This window comes from Myotis daubentonii, chromosome 4 (assembly GCF_963259705.1).
Source record: "Myotis daubentonii chromosome 4, mMyoDau2.1, whole genome shotgun sequence".
NCBI lineage: Eukaryota > Metazoa > Chordata > Mammalia > Chiroptera > Vespertilionidae > Myotis > Myotis daubentonii.
In genome coordinates this window covers 32,796,935-32,814,966 of record NC_081843.1, presented here as the reverse complement: position 1 = coordinate 32,814,966, position 18,032 = coordinate 32,796,935, and the positions used below count along the sequence as shown (strand labels likewise).

General features: G+C 52.4%; 1 protein-coding gene across 4 annotated transcripts in view; it reads left to right on the top strand.

The window, feature by feature from the left end:
* The window catches only part of GTF2IRD1 (GTF2I repeat domain containing 1), a 110,583-nt gene extending 96,158 nt beyond the window's left edge, over positions 1-14,425 (top strand). For 2 of the 4 annotated variants that reach the window (XM_059693434.1, XM_059693432.1), the window contains 4 exons: positions 4,300-4,377; positions 6,036-6,228; positions 8,991-9,028; positions 12,847-14,425. In XM_059693434.1, the coding sequence (XP_059549417.1) occupies positions 4,300-4,377; positions 6,036-6,228; positions 8,991-9,028; positions 12,847-13,100 (563 nt within the window). In that variant the 3' untranslated portion in view covers positions 13,101-14,425. Of the gene's footprint in view, positions 1-4,299; positions 4,378-6,035; positions 6,229-8,990; positions 9,029-12,846 lie in introns of those variants that run through there. The other 2 variants (XM_059693433.1, XM_059693436.1) reach the window with 2 other exon arrangements.
* Positions 14,426-18,032: the final 3,607 nt, after the last annotated feature.

The window sequence follows — 18,032 nt, the reverse complement described above, 5'->3', positions numbered from 1 at the left end:
GGGAAAGAGAGACCAGGAAACTGGAATGAGCAGGATGCGGCAGGGGCAGTGGGGTACAGATCACTTCTGTGGGGGGTGAAGGGGGCACTTTCTGGAAGGCACTAGGGGGTAGATCATGAGGGTGACTTCTCTCACTCCCTCCACTGTGTGCTTAATAAGAAAAGGGCACTGGATACATTTTAGAAACTGTTCTACCTAAAATGGGAGAATCAAACCCAGAGGATTAAGAGAATAAACTTCCATTATCTGGAAGAGTCTCCTGTAAAATTTCATTTCCTGAGACCACAGGATAATTGAGGCATTGGTCTAGTAATACCATCAACAACAATTTGATTTTGATGGCTTGAGACCTTAAAGTTTTTTTATGTGACATGATTAGATCCTCCCAACAGGCAAGAATTCCTATTTGCAGGATGTGGAAATGAAGGCCCAGAGAGGTTGAGTGATTTTCCAAATGTCACACAGCATTAGGGTTACAATCAAGATTGCTTTGTAATCTACGGAACCAGGGACCTTTCCTGTCATTATGCCTTCTTCCCCACTGTATATAGCATTCAAGCAGATACTTTAAGGCCACACACACACACACACACACTCACACACACACACTCACACTCACACTCCACATTGAGCCCCTTAATTATGTTTCCAAATGGAGAACATTCTGCAGTGTTGCAGCTGTTGGTGTCTTTTACAGCCGACCTAGGTTCAGAGGCGCACAGGAGGCGGGATTTATTCTAAATCCCCAGAGTTGGTTTGCTGACTCAGGGTTCAGAATAGTAATAACTAGCCTTTAGACCAGCGGTTCTCAACCTGTGCGTCGCGACCCCTTTGGGGGTTGAACGACCCTTTCACAGGGGTTGCCTAAGACCATCGGAAAACACATATATAATTACATATTGTCTTTGTGATTCATCACTATGCTTTAATTATGTTCAATTTGTAACAATGAAAATACATCCTGCATATCAGATATTTACATTACGATTCATCACAGTAGCAAAATTACAGTTATGAAGTAGCAACGAAACTAATTTTATGGTTGGGGGTCACCACAACATGAGGAACTGGATTAAAGGGCCGCGGCATTCGGAGGGTTGGGAACCGCTGCTTTAGACCATGGCGTGTAGCTCCCGTCCCCCTGCCCCCATTCTTTACCCAGGGCTAACCAGATGCCAGGCCAAGCTGCATCAGCCAGGAACTTTGACCACGATTCATGTCAGGGAGACCAGCTCTGTCCTTGGCACCTCCAAGCCCCAACACCAGTGTGTTCTGAGGGTCACGTTGCCCTCTCCCCAACACAGAGCTGGGCAGGTTGGGGCTGGGGCAGGAACACAGAGGGGCCCCTTCCCCTCTGGTTCGGGTTTCCTCCCAGAAAGGGGGTCACTCCTTTGCCCCCACAGCCCGAGGACCTGCCTCCTGTTTCCTCTGAGCGCCCAGAGGGGCAGGGGCACCCTCCCCTCCAGCCCTCCCACCCCCAGAACCTACCTGGCCCATTTATTCAACTGATCCTTTATGAAAAAAAAGGGCCATCTTTCCTCCAAATTAAATAAAAACAAAGAGGTGGGGAGAAGCTGAGGCTGGATGCTGAGGCGGGAGAACCCAGTGGTAACTGTTGTGGGCCTGGCTCGGTCCTCACATAGCGGTGTTCAAGCCGGCGGGCCACCCCCGTTCCTCACCCTCTCCTGCCTCGGACGAGGGCTGTTCTCTGTGCTCTGCTGAGTGCCCAGGAACAGCACTGCGTCCAAGTGGGACCGCGCTCCTGAAATATTTGTTCAGGAGAGAAATGAGCAGTGAGCAGAAGTGCTGAGAGCTGGCGTCACATGACTCAGGTTTCTGACTCCCAAGTTCTGTGCCCTCTGGGGGCTGGCATCGCCTCTCCCAAGGTGAGGAGGCTGTCTTGTCTTGGTCTCTCTCCACCCACGGGGCAGCAGGAGCCTCCAGGGGAGACAGGGTGGGTGCTTGCGACAGGCACTCTCACACTCCACAGAGACGGCCTCGTCAGACAGCCACAGCGACCTCAGCTGATGGGCTCACCTTTGACTGCTGTCCACTCCCTTTCAATCCAGCAGGCTTTGTCGAGAACCTGCTATAAATCCAGCCTTTCCCAGGGCTCAAGAGGAGACAGACCTGGAACTATGAGCTGATACAGCAAAAAATTAAGAGGAAACACCTTAAAGATCAGCTCTTTGTGTAGATGTGGAGACAGAGACCTGAGGAAACCCGGGGTTTGTGGGGGAGTGAAAGAGCAGGGTTCCGGGGTCAGACACTATTCCTGGCGCTTACCAGCTGTGTGCCGTCGGGCACGTTACGTAACCTCTCTGAACCTCTGTATCCTGGGCTGTGGTGAGGAGTGGCCATGGTGGTGTCTGGGAAAGGTGTCAGCTAAGCGTCTGGCACACAGTGGTGTGAACCCAGGCGCCCTTCCCCGGTTTGCGGTGCTGTCATGCCTGTGCAGAGTCCCTTCCCCGGTTTGCGGTGCTGTCATGCCTGTGCAGAGTCCCTTCCCCAGTTTGCAGTGCTGTCATGCCTGTGCAGAGTCCCTTCCCCGGTTTGCGGTGCTGTCATGCCTGTGCAGAGTCCCTTCCCCGGTTTGCGGTGCTGTCATGCCTGTGCAGAGTCCTGCCCACCAGAGGAATCCCTGTTGCAAGGGGGCGAGTGGAAAGTCTGCCACTTCCCTGAAGGCTCTCGGTGGTCCTTGGGCCCAGGACGCTGTCAGTTGTCTTCCCGGGACCTGGAGAAGGACCAAGTCCATTGTAGCCGTGTCTAGGGTCCTGGAGACCATGTGGAGGGGCCGTGTTGGGGCTTGTGGGAGGGAGGGTTCTGGAGGGGCTGAGTTTTGGGTCTTGGTGCAGCAGGGTAGAACCATCGCTCCCTGAGATGGGGACACAGGAGGAGGTTAACTGGGCTGCCTGGTGTTTTGGGTGTCTCAGGCACCCCGATAGCTGAAAAGAGATAGGCAGGAACTTGTAGATCCGACAGATCCAGACTCCATAGTCAGGAGGGCGGCCATGAGCAGGGCCAGACAAGGGGCAGCAGGGGAAGGAGCGCGGGGAGGGGGGGCATCGGCAGGCAGTTTGGAAAGCTCCCTGGCCTGTGGGCGGCCCCCAGACTGGGGGAGAGAGATGTGCAGGCAGGGGCAGCAGATGCTGAGAGATACAGGGCCTGGGAAACGCCGTTCCCGTCGGCCTTCTAAATGGCACTGAGTTCTGTGAGGTTTTCCAGATTAAAGCAGGCGTTGTTTTTCTCCACAGACCCATTCTGTCTGTCCTGCCCCTTATCTCCCAGACCCTGGCTCCCTGCCAGTGTCCAGCTCCGCCCCCAGCCCGGGCCCGGGGCCCAGCCAGTGTGGTTACTGTGTGATGGTACAAAGTCCCCTTCCTGGAACTCCAGCTCTCCCCCCAGCTCAGGCCACAAGCCAGCAGGCTGCTGTCCCGGGACCCTCTTCATGCCGTCCACTCCCCTGGCCTCTCCTACACTCGACATCCCCCAGCCCAGGCCCTATCTCTGGGGCTCCCCTGACCCAGCTGCTTTTCTAAACCAAGGAGAGGGGTGAGGGGAACACAAGGTCCAAGCCCCATGAAGAGCTGCCCTGGTGCATTCTGTCTCCCTGACACGGGCCTGGGGCTGGTGGACTGTGAGGCAGGCAGGGTGAGTGCCTGTGAGTCCAGTTCCGTCACACTGGCACCCGCTGCTGGACCCCTCACAGCCGCTTCCCCTAGCACCAGCCTGTGCTTCAGCCACATCCAGTATGCTGTGACCTTGCACCCTTGGGTGCCATGCATGGGACAGTCCTTGTGCCTGAGTGCCTTTCCCCAACCCCGATCCACCCTCATCAGCCTTCTAACAGAAGGAGAGACACCCCCTGAACAGCTCGCTCTCCCAGGGAGCCTCTCCGGACTTGCACGATGCATGCCCCATGTCTCCTTGTAGGTGTGTCTTCTGGGTGGGCGCTGTGACTGTGTGCCACCCCCCTAAGCTGTGAGTGCCTCAGTGGAGGGGCCCTGCCTCCCTCTCCTCAGGCTGTTCCGTGCTTCACATGAGGCCTGTGCTGGAGGAGCTGTTCAGAGAAAGTGGGATAGATGGGTGGATGGATGGATGGATGGATGGATGGATGGATGGATGGGTGGATGGATGGGTGGATGGATGGATGGGGACCGAAGCAGGCTGCAGGGGAGTGGGTGGGGCCTGGAGAGACTGCTCCAGCCGGTGAGGGTCAGGGGTGCCACATGGGAGAGGGAGCAGGTGCAGTGGCCAAGCCCATGCCAACCCTCATGCCCGCATGTCTTCCTCTTGTAGATGAAGATGATGCCAACAGGCTCGGGGAGAAGGTGATCCTTCGGGAGCAGGTGAAGGAGCTCTTCAATGAGAAATACGGTCAGTTTCCCGGGGCGGGGTCCCCGGGGCAGGATCTGTGGGGCCAGTCTTCCTGGGAGGCCCCTCCTCCCTCTGCAGCCAGCCTGGCCTCCAGTTGCCCCCAGCTGGCCTGCCAGCTCTGCCTGAGGACATAGTTGCTCTGCCCGTGACTGATGGGAACTGATCCTTCAGTGCCCCTCTCCGAGAAGGGGAAAGAACCCAGTCTGTGGTATGCAGGGCAGCGACAGCAGTCAGCATTTCTGCTCCTCCGGGCCTGGGCTGTGTGGCAGAGGCCATGGCCCACGGCCAAGGACTTATTTTTGCACATACCCATCCGCCCAACCAGTGCTCAGCCCTGAGGACTCCAGAGGAAGGAATCTGCTCCAGCCATCAGGGGCTCAGGCCCCAGAGGGAGATGGGCATGGGAAGATGAGAGCCAGGAGGTGCGAGGCTCTGTGCTGAAGGCAGAGCCCAGGGTGGGACCGTTAATATAGTTACAATTGATACAGCACTTTCTAGATTATGGAGTGTCAGGCTGTACCAAGTGCTCTACGTGCATTTACACTTTATTTGTGATGAATATTGTACTGTCTCCATTTTGCCTTGTAGCAGAGGAGACATACAGTAAATGTTTTACAAAGAAGAATTTCAGAGAGAGAAGAAAATGCAGAAGTGTGGCCGAGAATGAGGGGGAGGGTTAGGAGTGATCAGGAAAGCCTCTCGAAGAGGGGGCGTTTTAGCTGAGACTTTAATGTCAAGCGGGGACAAACATTGGAGGACAAGCTTGCCGGCAGAGGGACCAGCGGGAGGGCGGAGGGCCGGAGCGGAGCACGCAGGTGGGCGAGGTTCCGGGTGCGGCGGGGACGTGGGCAGGCCTGAGGTGAGTCAGGGTTTCATTTTGAGTAAATGGGAAGCCACTCTGCTGGGGGTTGGTGCTGTTGTGTTTTTCACTTTTTATTTTGGAACCAGTTTTCAAACATACACAAAAGCAGAAAGAATGACATGGCGGCCCACCCCGTAACCCAAACCCGGCTTCTGTGATTACCAGCATTTTGCCAGTCTTATTTTATCTTTTTCTGCAAACTCGCTTTGATACTTTTAAAACTTTAAAGTGAATCCAAGACATCACATCATTTCATCCCTGATACATAAGGACTTAATCTTTTCTGAATAAAAGCAGTGGGTTCTCAGCAGCTATCAAGTCCTCATACGTCAGTTCCAGGTGTGCACATTTGACAAATCATTGCACCCAGCATGTGTGACAGTACCTATTTCATTATCAGCATTGGGTGTTAGATGTGTAGTTTTGCTAATTGGATTTTTAAATGGTGTGTTTGTGTTGACTTTTAAACTCTCGGGGGTGTGATGGCTGCTGCGCTGGGCCCTGCCAGGTTCCAGCCCAGTGGTCCTCAAACTTTTTAAACAGGGGGCCAGTTCACTGTCCCTCAGATCATTGGAGGGCCAGACTATAGTTTTAAAAAAAACTGTGAACAAATTCCTATGAACACTGCACATATCTTACTTTGAAGTAAAAAAACAAAACGGGAACAAATACAATATTTGTATTTGCATGTGGCCCGCGGGCCGTAGTTTGAGGACCCCTGTTCCAGCCCTTTCCCAGAGAGCTTGGCCTCAACAAGGCACATCTTCTCCTTACCCTGACCCCCTGTATCCCCTAGGTGAGGCCCTAGGCCTGAACCGGCCTGTGCTGGTCCCTTACAAACTGATCCGGGACAGCCCAGACGCCGTTGAGGTCACAGGCCTGCCTGATGACATCCCTTTCCGGAACCCCAACACATATGACATCCATCGGCTGGAGAAGATCCTGAAGGCTCGGGAGCATGTCCGAATGGTCATCATCAACCAGCTCCAGTGAGTGCCCCAGCCCTGGGGCAGGGTGGGAAGAGTGGCCGAGGGAGAGGGTGCTGCCTGGATCCGGGAGGGGAATCCCCAAGCAGGCCCAGCCAAGACTGGGGAAGGGGAGAGGGAGATTGAGAGACCCATCATGCACTTGCACAGAATCCAGAATGCGGCTAGCTTAACACTCGAATCTTAAAGCTGAGAAAACCAGTACCCTGATCAGGAAAGGGATGGTGAAAGTCAGTATGAGTCAGCTTGGCTCCAGACACAGGTATCTTAGCCTGTCCAGGCTGCTGTAACAATACCATAGACCGGGTGGCTTAACAGAAATGTATTTCTCGTAGTTCTGGGGCTGGGAAGGTGCCCGCAGACTCAGTGTCTGGTGAGGGCCCACTTTCTGGTTTATGGATGACCAACTTCTCCCTGTGTCCTCACATGGTGGAAGGGACAAGGAAGCTCTCTGGGACCTCTTTTATAAGGTATCCATCCCATTCACCAGGGCACCACCTTCATGACCTATCACCTTCTAATACCGTCACCTTGGGGACTAGGTTTCAACAATGAATTTGGGGACACAGATATTTAGTCTATATCACCAGGTGTCCTGATTACAACCCCTTTCTGCTAAAACACAGCCGCAACAGTCATGGGTGTTTGTTTATTTTTAAATTTTTAATTAAATTTGACTTTCTGACTCTATCATTAATTTTTACCCATTTTAATGGTATTTATACAATAACAGTCTTTTCATTACCCAGAGAGATTTTATTTTTATTTTTGTCCATATTTTACCATATCCTATATAACAAATAGGGAATATGCAAATTGACCATCACTGCGCCAAAAATATGGCGGTGCCCACAGCGGAGGGGGCGGTTTTCGTAACACAAGATGGCTGCACCCACAGGGGAGGCCAAGTTCTTGTAACGAGCCTTAACGAGCAATCAGCAGGGACCTGAGGCTTTGACCCCACCCCACCCGCCCCCGTGGGGCTTGACAGGGGACCTCAGGTCATACCCCCCCACCCGGCAGGGCTTGACAGGGGACCTCAGGTCATACCCCCCCACCCGGCAGGGCTTGACAGGGGACCTCAGGTCATACCCCCCCACCCGGCAGGGCTTGACAGGGGACTTCAGGCCACGCCCCCTGCCCCGGTGCCAGGCTGGGGGACCTCAGGCCACGCCCCCCGCCCAGTGGAGCTTGACGGGGGACCTGAGACTGTGCCCCCCTCCCGGTGGGGCTTGATGGGGGACCTCAGGCCATGCCCCCTGCCCTGTGGGGCTTGACAGGGGATCTCAAGGCATGCCCCCCAACCCGGCCTGGGCTGTGGGACCTCAGGCCACATTCCCCACCCTGGCACCAGGCCAGGGGACCTAAGGCTGTGACCCCTGCCCAGCGGGACTTGACAAGGGTGGGACCGGCAGGGTCTGGATCTAGCCCAATTGGGGGGAGCCAGCCGTGTCTGGGTCTCGGGATTTTGAGGTGCACATGGGTAGGCAGGGACTTGACTCTGCATCCCGTGGTGCACCCCAGACTCTGACAGGAGGAAGAGATTTTCATATACATTTTACTAATTTTCTTTCATCTCTGACACTTCTATTATAGAGAAAGGGCAAATAGCAATATTAAAATATTTCCTCTAATTAATCCCCTTTTAATGTGCACGAGTTTTATGCACCAGGCCACTAGTATCCTTATAATATTTTAAATAGAATAGTTATTTGATTATTTTCAGATTTAAAAACAAATTAGGGAAATCTATAAAGGTAGAAGTAAAGAAGATACTCCATAACTCTCCTCTTCAGAGTTCACATTGTGGTGTGTTCCATATTTTTCCCCTACGCATATTTCCTTTTCAGTTTTAAAAACAAAATAATATTTGAATGTGTACAAAAAAATCAAATCATTCAGAAAGGTCTCCAGTGAAGAATAGTGGTTTCCATTCTCCCCCACACCCTGACGTAACCACTGGAAAATACAGGCGATCATAGGAGAAAATGCCCATCACCCCAGCCCCGCCCCCACAGGCTGACCTCCCTGAGAAAACCACCACAGACATGCAGGGGCTTTCCAGCCATGTTTCCCCTTTTTTTTAAAATACCTCTCAGACATGCTTTTGGAGAAAATGAAACTGAGGTCACACAGTATTTATCTATAACCTAAATAAAACTTGATGTCTCCTGTCTGGCTGTCGTGGTTGCACTTGAGCGTTATTTGTGTCCATGATAATTCCCTTTAATGACTGTACGATGGGCCATACTGTCTCTACTGATGGACATTTGAGTGGCGTCTAAATTTTTTTTTTTGGTTTATATAAATAATGCTGCAAGTAAAATAATCAAATAAAAAATAAAAGATTTATGCCCTAGCTGGTTTGGCTCAGTGGATAGAGCGTCGACCTGCAGACTCAAAAATAAAAGATTTGTAAAATAAATAAATAAATAATGCTGTAATGAATATCTAATTACATAAACCGAGGCACACATTTCTGATCACTGGGTCAGACCACACCCTCGCTTTGTAGACGAGGGAACCAGGCCCCCAGGGGCCATTTGCCTGACACGGCACTTTAAATAGAGACCAGACTGGCCATCCTGCCTGCTCTGTGGGGTGGGGAGGTCTGACCATTTTCATCTGGGTCTTACCTGGCTACACTCCAGCAGCAGTGGTGGCATCTCATCTCACATTATTTATATAAGAGATTCGGGGCGTATCAGGTGAGAAGGAAAAGAAAAAAACCTCATTTCCTAACTGCCACCTCATTTCTTTTTCAGACCTTTTGCAGAAATCTGCAATGACGCCAAGGTGCCAGGTAAGTCAGAGGCTGAAGAAGGCACCCTTCTACCTCGCAAGGACCGATCTGTGGACATAGAGCAGGTGGCATGCAACAGGTGGCTGGCCATGGAGAGAAAAGTCTATCCCTCCCACTAAGTACTTCTCCAGGGAACCTGAGATCTCCATCTGCAGGGCCAACATTCCCAAAAGGCCCCAGGAAGCCCGCAGGTGCCCTTGGAGGGGGTCCCTGCCACAGCACAGCTGAGGGTGTCAGATCAACTGGAGAGAGAGGATGAGGGGCAGGCTGGAGCCAGGAGGGGGGACGTCAGATAGGGTCATGAAAGTCACCCAGGGAAAGAAGGAGTGGCATGACCAGCAGGGGTAAGGTAGCCAGGTACTTCCGAGACTGGCTGGACCCCCTCGATCCCACTTGCATTTGCAGGGCACGTGCCTGCACCAGCCCCCGGGCTTTTCGAACCTTTCAGTTCGCAGGAACCTGGAAGGCTGTCTTGTACGAGGGTTCTGACTGAGAAGGTGTGCGAGAGGACTCAAGATGACTGGGAGGGGTGGCCTCATTGTACAGCTGGGAAACTGAGGCCCAGAAAGGAGGAAGGACTTGCCAAGGCCATGTAGTGATTGGTGGCTGCCTAGAGCCCTGTGTGCAGATGATCCATCTGAACCGCAGGCCACTGTGGTCTATGGCTGTTCAGTGGGGAGAGTAGTGGGATTCAGCAAGGCCACCCCACCCCAGCCTGAACCCTGAGGCCCCAACTGCTGATAGGTTAGGGTTCACCTGACACTCCACTGCCTGAGGTGGCACAGCCCACCAGAGACCACCTCCTCCTATCATGTGCCCGTTAAAAAAGCCCAGCAGGGCACCAGGCACTCAGGGTAGGGGGGTGATTGGGTTTGAGAGCTGCTCCCAGGTCAACGACAGAGACACAGAAGGCCCTGAGGAGGCCTCAAAGAGGAGAGTTTGGGACAGATGATCAGAGGTAGATGCAGTCACTTACATCCCCCACGCCCTGACCCCAGCCGGGCAGACTGCAAACCGAAAGTTTCTAAAGCCCAGGGCCGGGTGTAGGCACGTGGCCTGCAAATGCAGGCAGCATCCAGGGGGCCCAGCCAGTCTCCAGCAGCGCCCGCCTGCCTCCCACAAAATTCCCTCCTCCTGGCTCACAGCCTGGGCCAGTCCTGTCTCCAGAGTCTTCTGTTTCCTGGGGTCTCTATTTATATCACATCACAGACCCCCAGGCTCTTGGTTTTTCTTCACCAGCTGGACAAGCAGTTGCCCTGGGCCCAGCCTCCCCTCACACTGTGTCATTAAGACCCTTCTGGTGGCTGTAATGGATGGGGTTCTACTCAGTAGCCTGTGACTCAGTCAAGCCTCAAGCCCCACTTACGTAGCACACAGTTGCAGATCTTTTTTTATAAGACCTACATCCTCACATCAGTTTAATTCAGCAGCAGCAGAACCTGCTGGGGCCTGCTCTGTGCCGGGCTTGGTCCTGGGCCCTTCACACACCGTCTCCTGGAGTCTCGCAGCACACTGCTGTCCCCTTCAGCTCAGAGAGCTTGGTCAGATTCCCAGGGTCACACGGGTGGTAAGTGGCAGCCGTGAGATTTGAACTTGGGACTTCTGGCTCGAAACCGGAGCTCTTTTTACACTGGAGCACTGCCTTGTCTCCTGGGACCTGTGAACAGTCATCTGTCAGGTTCGGGTCGTCCTGCAGGAACAGTAGCAATGATATCGATACCAATTCTCCGTTTCTGAGTATTTACTAGAGGCCAAGCACCTCATCTCACGGGACCATCCAAGCAGCCCTGAAGAGTCTTATTTACATTTTACTGGCAAGGAAAGGGAGGTGCAGGGACATTGACTAGGTGTACCAGTTACTAATGCGGATTTTTTTCAATAGATGGAGTTACACATATGTTGATATATATGCGATTTGATAGGTATGCTATTTTGTTGTACTGACAACAAGCTTCAAAACTTCATATGTCAAATTTACTGAAGGTGTTGACATTATAGATATTTTTATGCTTAAAAATGTTGAATTTCGTGCCAAAAAAAGAGCAATTGTGGGAAGTTTTAATTCATTATTTTGAAGAAAAGTGCTGCTGAAAGTTATCATATACTTCCGGAAGCTTATGGTGCACATGCTCCATCTCAAGATAGTTGTGAACGCTGGTTTAAATGCTTTGAAAGTGATGATTTCAATGTGAAAGACAACATCTAGGTCAACCGAAAAAGTTTGAAGACCAACAATTACAAGCATTATTGGATGAAGATGCGTGTCAAACTCAAAAACAACTTGCAGAGAGATTAAATGTTGCTCAGCAAACAATTTCTGATCGTTTACAAGCAATGGGAAAGATTTTAAAGGAAGGAAAATGGGTGCCACATCAACTGAACGAAAGACAAATGGAAAACCGAAAAGTCATCAATAAAATGTTGCTTCAACAGCACGAAAGAAAGTCTTTTTTTTTGCATTGAATTGTGACTGGCGATGAAAAGTGGATTTATTCTGAGAATCCCAAATGCACAAAATCATTGGTTGGTCCAGGTCAACCATCAACATCGACTGCAAGGCCAAATCGCTTCGGAAAGAAGACAATGCCCTGTGTTTGGTGGGATCAGGAAGGTGTGGTGTATTATGAGCTTCTAAAACCAGGTGAAACCATTAATACTGATCGCTACCGACAACATGTGATGGTGCGTCATCATGAAGCAAAACGATCAAAACGTGGTTCAAATTGATTTGTTGTCGGTAGTGATTTGTTGTCGCTTTCTTTCCGAAGCGATTTGGCCTTGCAGTCAATGTTGATGGTTGACCTGGACCAACCAATGATTTTGTGCATTTGGGATTCTCAGAATAAATCCACTTTTCATCGCCAGTCACAATTCAATGCAAAAAAAAAGACTTTCTTTCGTGCTGTTGAAGCAACATTTTATTGATGACTTTTCGGTTTTCCATTTGTCTTTCGTTCAGTTGATGTGGCACCCATTTTCCTTCCTTTAAAATCTTTCCCATTGCTTGTAAACGATCAGAAATTGTTTGCAGAGCAACATTTAATCTCTCTGCAAGTTGTTTTTGAGTTTGACACGCATCTTCATCCAATAATGCTTGTAATTGTTGGTCTTCAAACTTTTTCGGTTGACCTGGATGTTGTCTTTCACATTAAAATCATCACTTTCAAAGCATTTAAACCAGCGTTCACAACTATCTTGAGATGGAGCATGTGCACCATAAGCTTCCGGAAGTATATAACTTTCAGCAGCGCTTTTCTTCAAAATAAAGTAATGAATTAAAACTTCCCGCAAATGCTTTTTTGGCACAAAATTCGACATTTTTAAGTGTAAAAAATATCTATGATGTTAACACCTTCAGAAAATTTGACATATGAAGTTTTGAAGCTTGTTGTCACAACAAAATAGCATGCATATCAAATCGCATATGTATCAATATATGTGTAACCCCATCTTTTGAAAAAAATCCGCATTAGTAACCGGTACACCTAGTAATGACTCTCCCCAATGCCCACGGGAGGCTGTGCTCTTCACCATGGGATTCTGGGCCCCAGGGGAATTCTGGGAGTTCTGGGGAGGCCTGCCTGGGGGTGAGGACATAGTGTTAGCAAAGGCAGACAGGTAAGCAGGAGCAGGAGGTGGACGAATGGGCTGCGGGGCCTAGTTAGGGAAGGAGGCTGGAGAGATGGGCCTCCGGTGGGTTGGGAGCTTTGAATGCTGAGAAGGGGACTTTAAACCTGAAACAAAGGCCCCCTCCAGAGGGGATGGTAAAGCCAAGACACAGTCTTGGCATCCAGCGTCAGCAACCTTTCCTCCCACAGCCAAAGAGAGCAGCATCCCCAAGCGCAAGAGGAAGCGGGTCTCCGAAGGGAACTCGGTCTCCTCTTCCTCCTCGTCTTCCTCTTCCTCGTCCTCCAACCCGGAGTCCGTGGCATCCACCAACCAGATCTCACTCGTGGTAAAGTTGCACAGATCTGGACCTGACCACTCTACTTTCTGGCCTTCGCCCTGCACGCGGGCAGGGCCGTCCACTGTGGGGTGTGGGTTTGGGGTGCGGGGAGGCACTGGACTCTGAGTGGGCTCCACAGCCCGGGGTTGCAGACACAACTGCCTGATCTACCCACAAGGTAGTCCACCCCTCTCATCGGGACCTCACAGTTGCCCGGCAGACAATCACTTTCCCACTGACAAGCCAAGGCTGAGAGAGGAAAAGAACCCGTCCACTCCGCTGGGCAGTTCCCTAGCAGGATCCCCAGCAGAGGCCCAGTTTTTTGGGCCAGTCAGATACTAAGCTAATCTCTGTGCTCACATCTCGAGCTCCAGGCCCAGCACAGCCCTGGGAGATGAGGGTGCTATCCAGTGTGGCCTCACTGCCGCCAGTGGTGGGTGGAGAACCTCCTGCAAAGCTGCGCCTGCTCTGCGGTGTGCCTGGCTTTGGCTTTCTCCCACCCAAGAGGAAAACCTCGTTAGGGGCATACGCTGGAGAGTTCTTCCTGATTTCAAAGTATTACCTTTGAAATCCTGAGTCCGAATGGGAAGAATAAGAATATTGGAACACATTTAGAAAAGATTTTTGTTTTAGGTGCAATGGACATACGTTATATTAGTTTTCAGGTGTACAACATAATGATCCAATATTTGTATATAGTGTGAAATGATCACCACAATAAGTAGTTAACAGACATAGTTATGGAATTTTTTTCCTATAGATTTCAGGATTTCTTTACCCTTTGACCATGTTTCCCTTCATTCCGTTCCTGGAAAACCCCAAAGTTCAGGCTTTACCTTTCTCACTGCCTGGGTATATGAGTGCCCACAGGGGGTTACTAGCTCCCCCAGGACAGCTTCTTGGGAGCGTGAGGCCCAGAGGGGGCTGTTTATGGGAGTTCTGAGCCAATCCCTAGCTCCCTCTGGCCCTCATGCCTGGTCCACACGATCAGTCCCTGAGACACAAGTGGGAACAGGTCAGAAGGCTCCAGCCCAGGTTCCATGGCTACTGATGAACTGTGTGACCTTGGACGGGTCATGTCTCCTCTCTGGGCCTTCAGCAGCCTCAAAATAAGAGCATCGAGGAAGCCCTTCAGAAAGCGGAGCTAAGGGCTCTGGTGTTCTTTCTACGTCACCGGGAATCCTAACCGGGACCGTTTGTCCCCCTCTCTCTAGCAATGGCCAATGTACATGGTGGACTATGCCGGCCTGAACGTGCAGCTGCCGGGACCTCTGAATTACTAGACCTCAGTGCTGAATCAGGACCTCACTCAGAAAGACTAAAGGAAATGTAATTTATGTACAAAGTGTATATTCGGATATGTATCAATGCCTTTTAGTTTTTCCAATGATTTTTACACTATATTCCTGCCACCAAGGCCTTTTTAAATAAGTAAAAAAAAAAAAAAAAAAAATTGCCTTTGCGTCTTCTCTTTTGGAATCGCGGCTGCAGCCGTCCCTAGAACGAGGTCAGGAAACCCTGCTCAGATGGCCTGCCAACACCCTCCTTCCTTGCCAAAGTAGTAGTGGTGCCCCTGACCACTGGGCTCTGGTGTCTGGGTACAGACTCCATTTTCCTGCTGCTGTGCCCACCTGACCTCAGGAAGAGGGGCCTTGGAAGGCCAAGTGCCCAGACCAGCCCCCAAGCGCACAGTGTGCTAGGGGGCTGTTTTGGCCCCAATAACTCGGGTGAAGAGAAACTTGCCAAGTACGATCATGAAGTGTGGGCTCTTCGTGGCTGGAGGGAAGGCATCTTGGAGAAGGGGCTTGGGTTGGGCCTGGAGGGTAGGGTGGGTTTTCTATAGAGTTCAGGGTATTTGAACAGCAGAATGATGGGTCATATTCGCGTCTCAGGAAGACTGCTTTGATGGCAGATAGAAAGGTGGGAGACGGGGTCAGACTAGAGGCAGAAACACCAGTCATAGGGCCTGGCACGCTGGGGCTGCTCATTCACTCCTGGTGGGGAAGGTGGGCGTGTGAACGGAGGGTCCTGATGAGGAAGGGCAGGGCACCTGGGAGCACAGGCAGGGCGACCTCCCTAGTGCAGAATCAGGAAGCAGTCCCTGAAGCTGAGGCTTGAGCACATCAGGAGTTGGCGGGACAACACGGGGAGAGGAGGGCAGATGGTGTTCCAGGAGAGCGCCCATGTGCAAAGGCAGGGAGGACAGACTGAGAACCCCGGCTTTCCAGGAACAGGAAGTCACTGAAGCAGGGGGCTGGAGGAGAGTGGCAGGAGGTGAGATAGAGGTGGGGGCAGGCAGCAGGCTGTGAACACGGTGCTGCACGGAGGGGTGGCCCAGCAGTGCACTCTGGGGCCAGGATTCAACCTTTTTCTCCCAGGCTTATGGGGGAAGGGCAGGGAGGCAGAGCTGGGAGTACCAGGGGAGCAGGGGGAGAGCCATGACCAGAACCACATTTTTTAAGGGTCCGCCTTCCTGCAGAGAGGAAAGGTCAGAGGTGAGAGGAGTGGGAAGACCTCATGGGAGGCTCTTCAGTTTTTCCAGCGAGAGCTGGCAGTGGCTTGGCCAGGTGGGAGAATAACCAGGTCAGCCAACAGAACTTGAAGGTCAACTGGTCTGGAGCGCTGGGGTGTGGAGGGGTCAGGGTGACCATAGATCCAGCCAAGATCCAGCAAGAGGCCTAGGACTTGGAGGAACTGGGTTGGAGGCAGCTGAGTACATGATCCAAACAGCCCAGGAGCTTCTGCCAGCCCTCTGGGTCAGCCCAGCCCCGAGCTGGGAGGGACGGCTTCCCAGCCTTCCGGGCTCCGCTTCCTCCCGGAAAGACGATGGAAGAAGCCAGAGACCACAGGCTTGGCACAGCCCACCCAAACTATTCCTCCTTCCGCCGGGGTCTCCACCTCCCTCCCACATCCCAGTGGCTCCGGGCTCGCAGGGCCCCCCCCCCCCCCCCCCCCCGCTCCATCCTCAAGCCCAGGTCTTCTCTCTCCAGGGTCAGGGGGAGGTCGACCCCCGACACCGACCACCACCCTCAAGGCAGAAACTGCCCATGAAATAAAGGCAGCCCAGCAGCTGACACCTTGCCTTCAACCCGTCCAACCCTGGCGGTCCCTGAATTAAAACCTCCCTGCTTCTCCGACCCCACCGCACCGAGTGCAAACTTCTCACCCCGGCGTTCCAGGCGCCCCCCTGGTCTGCCCGCTCCCCTGCCCCGCATCCCAAGGCCTGTCCCCCGTCTTGCCCACGGCAGTCACCACTCAGTGAGCGGCTGCGGCCTGGGCACCCGCCTCCCGCGGCGTCCTGGGGCTCCCCCCCCCCCCCCGCCCCCAACCCTCCCGGCCGCCTGGCGCCTCTCCGTCGTCGTCTAGAGTCTACCGACCCTGGCCGCCTCCGCCCGACGCTCAGATCCGCGGCCAGAGCCGGAAGTGGGTCCCCGCGGGCGGGGAGGGCGGGGAGCTCGGGGGAAGAGCCTTGGACACCGATCCAGGGACGTGGAGTGCAGAGCCCCCCACACACACACACACACATTGGTCTCTTTTCACTATGGACGCGTGCAATTAAGCGGGTTGGTGCAGCAAACCTCCTCGCCTTGGGGCCCGGCCTCATTCCATTCACTTAGAAGGGGATCCCCCCACCCCGGTCAGAGCTCTTGAACTGCGTCGGCGTCCCCTCCTGTCCCGGGAGCTCTGGGCTTTGGGGGCGGGGGTGGCCGGGCTTAGGGCAGAGGATAGAGGACGACTTGGCCGCCGGCCCGCCCGCTTGTTTTGCTCAGCCCCGATCCGATGGGGTCGGCTTCCCGAGTGTTCTCCTCGCAAGCACCCCCTGCTTCCAGCAGAACAGCCAGATGCTGTTTATGCAGCCTCCCCAGAATCTCAGTGTACTGTACTTTTTAAAGGGATTTGATTCAAAGCACTCATTCTTTAATTAAACTTCATTTAGCTGCCATCTGTCTGGGTTCAAAATGGCTTCGTGTTTTGCAACTCTAAATGCGAATTGTTATTGGATTTGTAAACACATCCACACACAAAAATCACAAAACACTTTCAAAAAAGTACTAAATGAGGCATGTGCGGAAGGAGTGTGAGGAGCTGCATCTTAAACATTCTAATTGCTGGGGGAATGTATTCTGGTGGGTACATAATCATTTTATATACAAATCTTTGTATAAAAATCTGGTATCAATGAAAAGATCGAGATTATAGAAAATGCCAGAATTATATCTGTCTGAAAACAGTAATAAAGCAATAATCAGCACAGGGACAAAGCCAGGGGGAGGCTCCTGGGGAGGGGGAGGCGGGAGGGAGGGGAGACGATGAAGGGCTGGCAGCTCTCGCTGCACCTGCTCCCATCCCAAAGCCTCCCTCCTGCCCAGGTGCCTCCCTTCTGCAAAAAAGAGGTGGGTAGTGAAGCGGCAGTGGCTGGAGCTTCTTAACAACCCTGTGAGACACCTTTTTATTATTTTAAAGAGGTCAACGTTTTATTCATGATGGTCTGCTGCCCCCAATGTGGAGGGCTCCCTTGCTCTCACCTGACCCAGGCAAAGGAGAAAGAAGAGACAAGATGGAGAGGGATGATAGCCCCTCTTTTAAGCCTCAGGTTGTGGTTCAATGAAAGGCGCATGCTTTGGGGAAAATGACATTAAGGATTTTTCCGTGGAGAAACGGAGACATGAAGACAGTGAAGGAACAGGACTGGAGGCTGTGGTCTCCGGGCAGACAGCTCTTAGGGTGCAAGCCTGGCTCTTGCTGGCAACGTGCTGGGTGACTGAGGTCTGAGGATACAGACGTGGGAATGCGAAGAAGCGAGGTGTGGAGTGAAGCAGGACTCCAACCACCCCAGACTCTGCATGATTTGGCCCCTGCCCCACGCTTCTCTGGTCTCCTTGTGGGCCGTCTCCACAGCACTGCCTTCCTGTCACTCGGGGTTGGGGGTCCTTCTTCCATTGCCTAAAAACGGCCTTCTCTCCAACTCACATGGCTGCTCCTTCCTCTTTTACTTTCACTGAATGTCACTGAATGCCCACTCCTCCCAGAGACCTTTCCAGAGCACCTAGTCCAAAG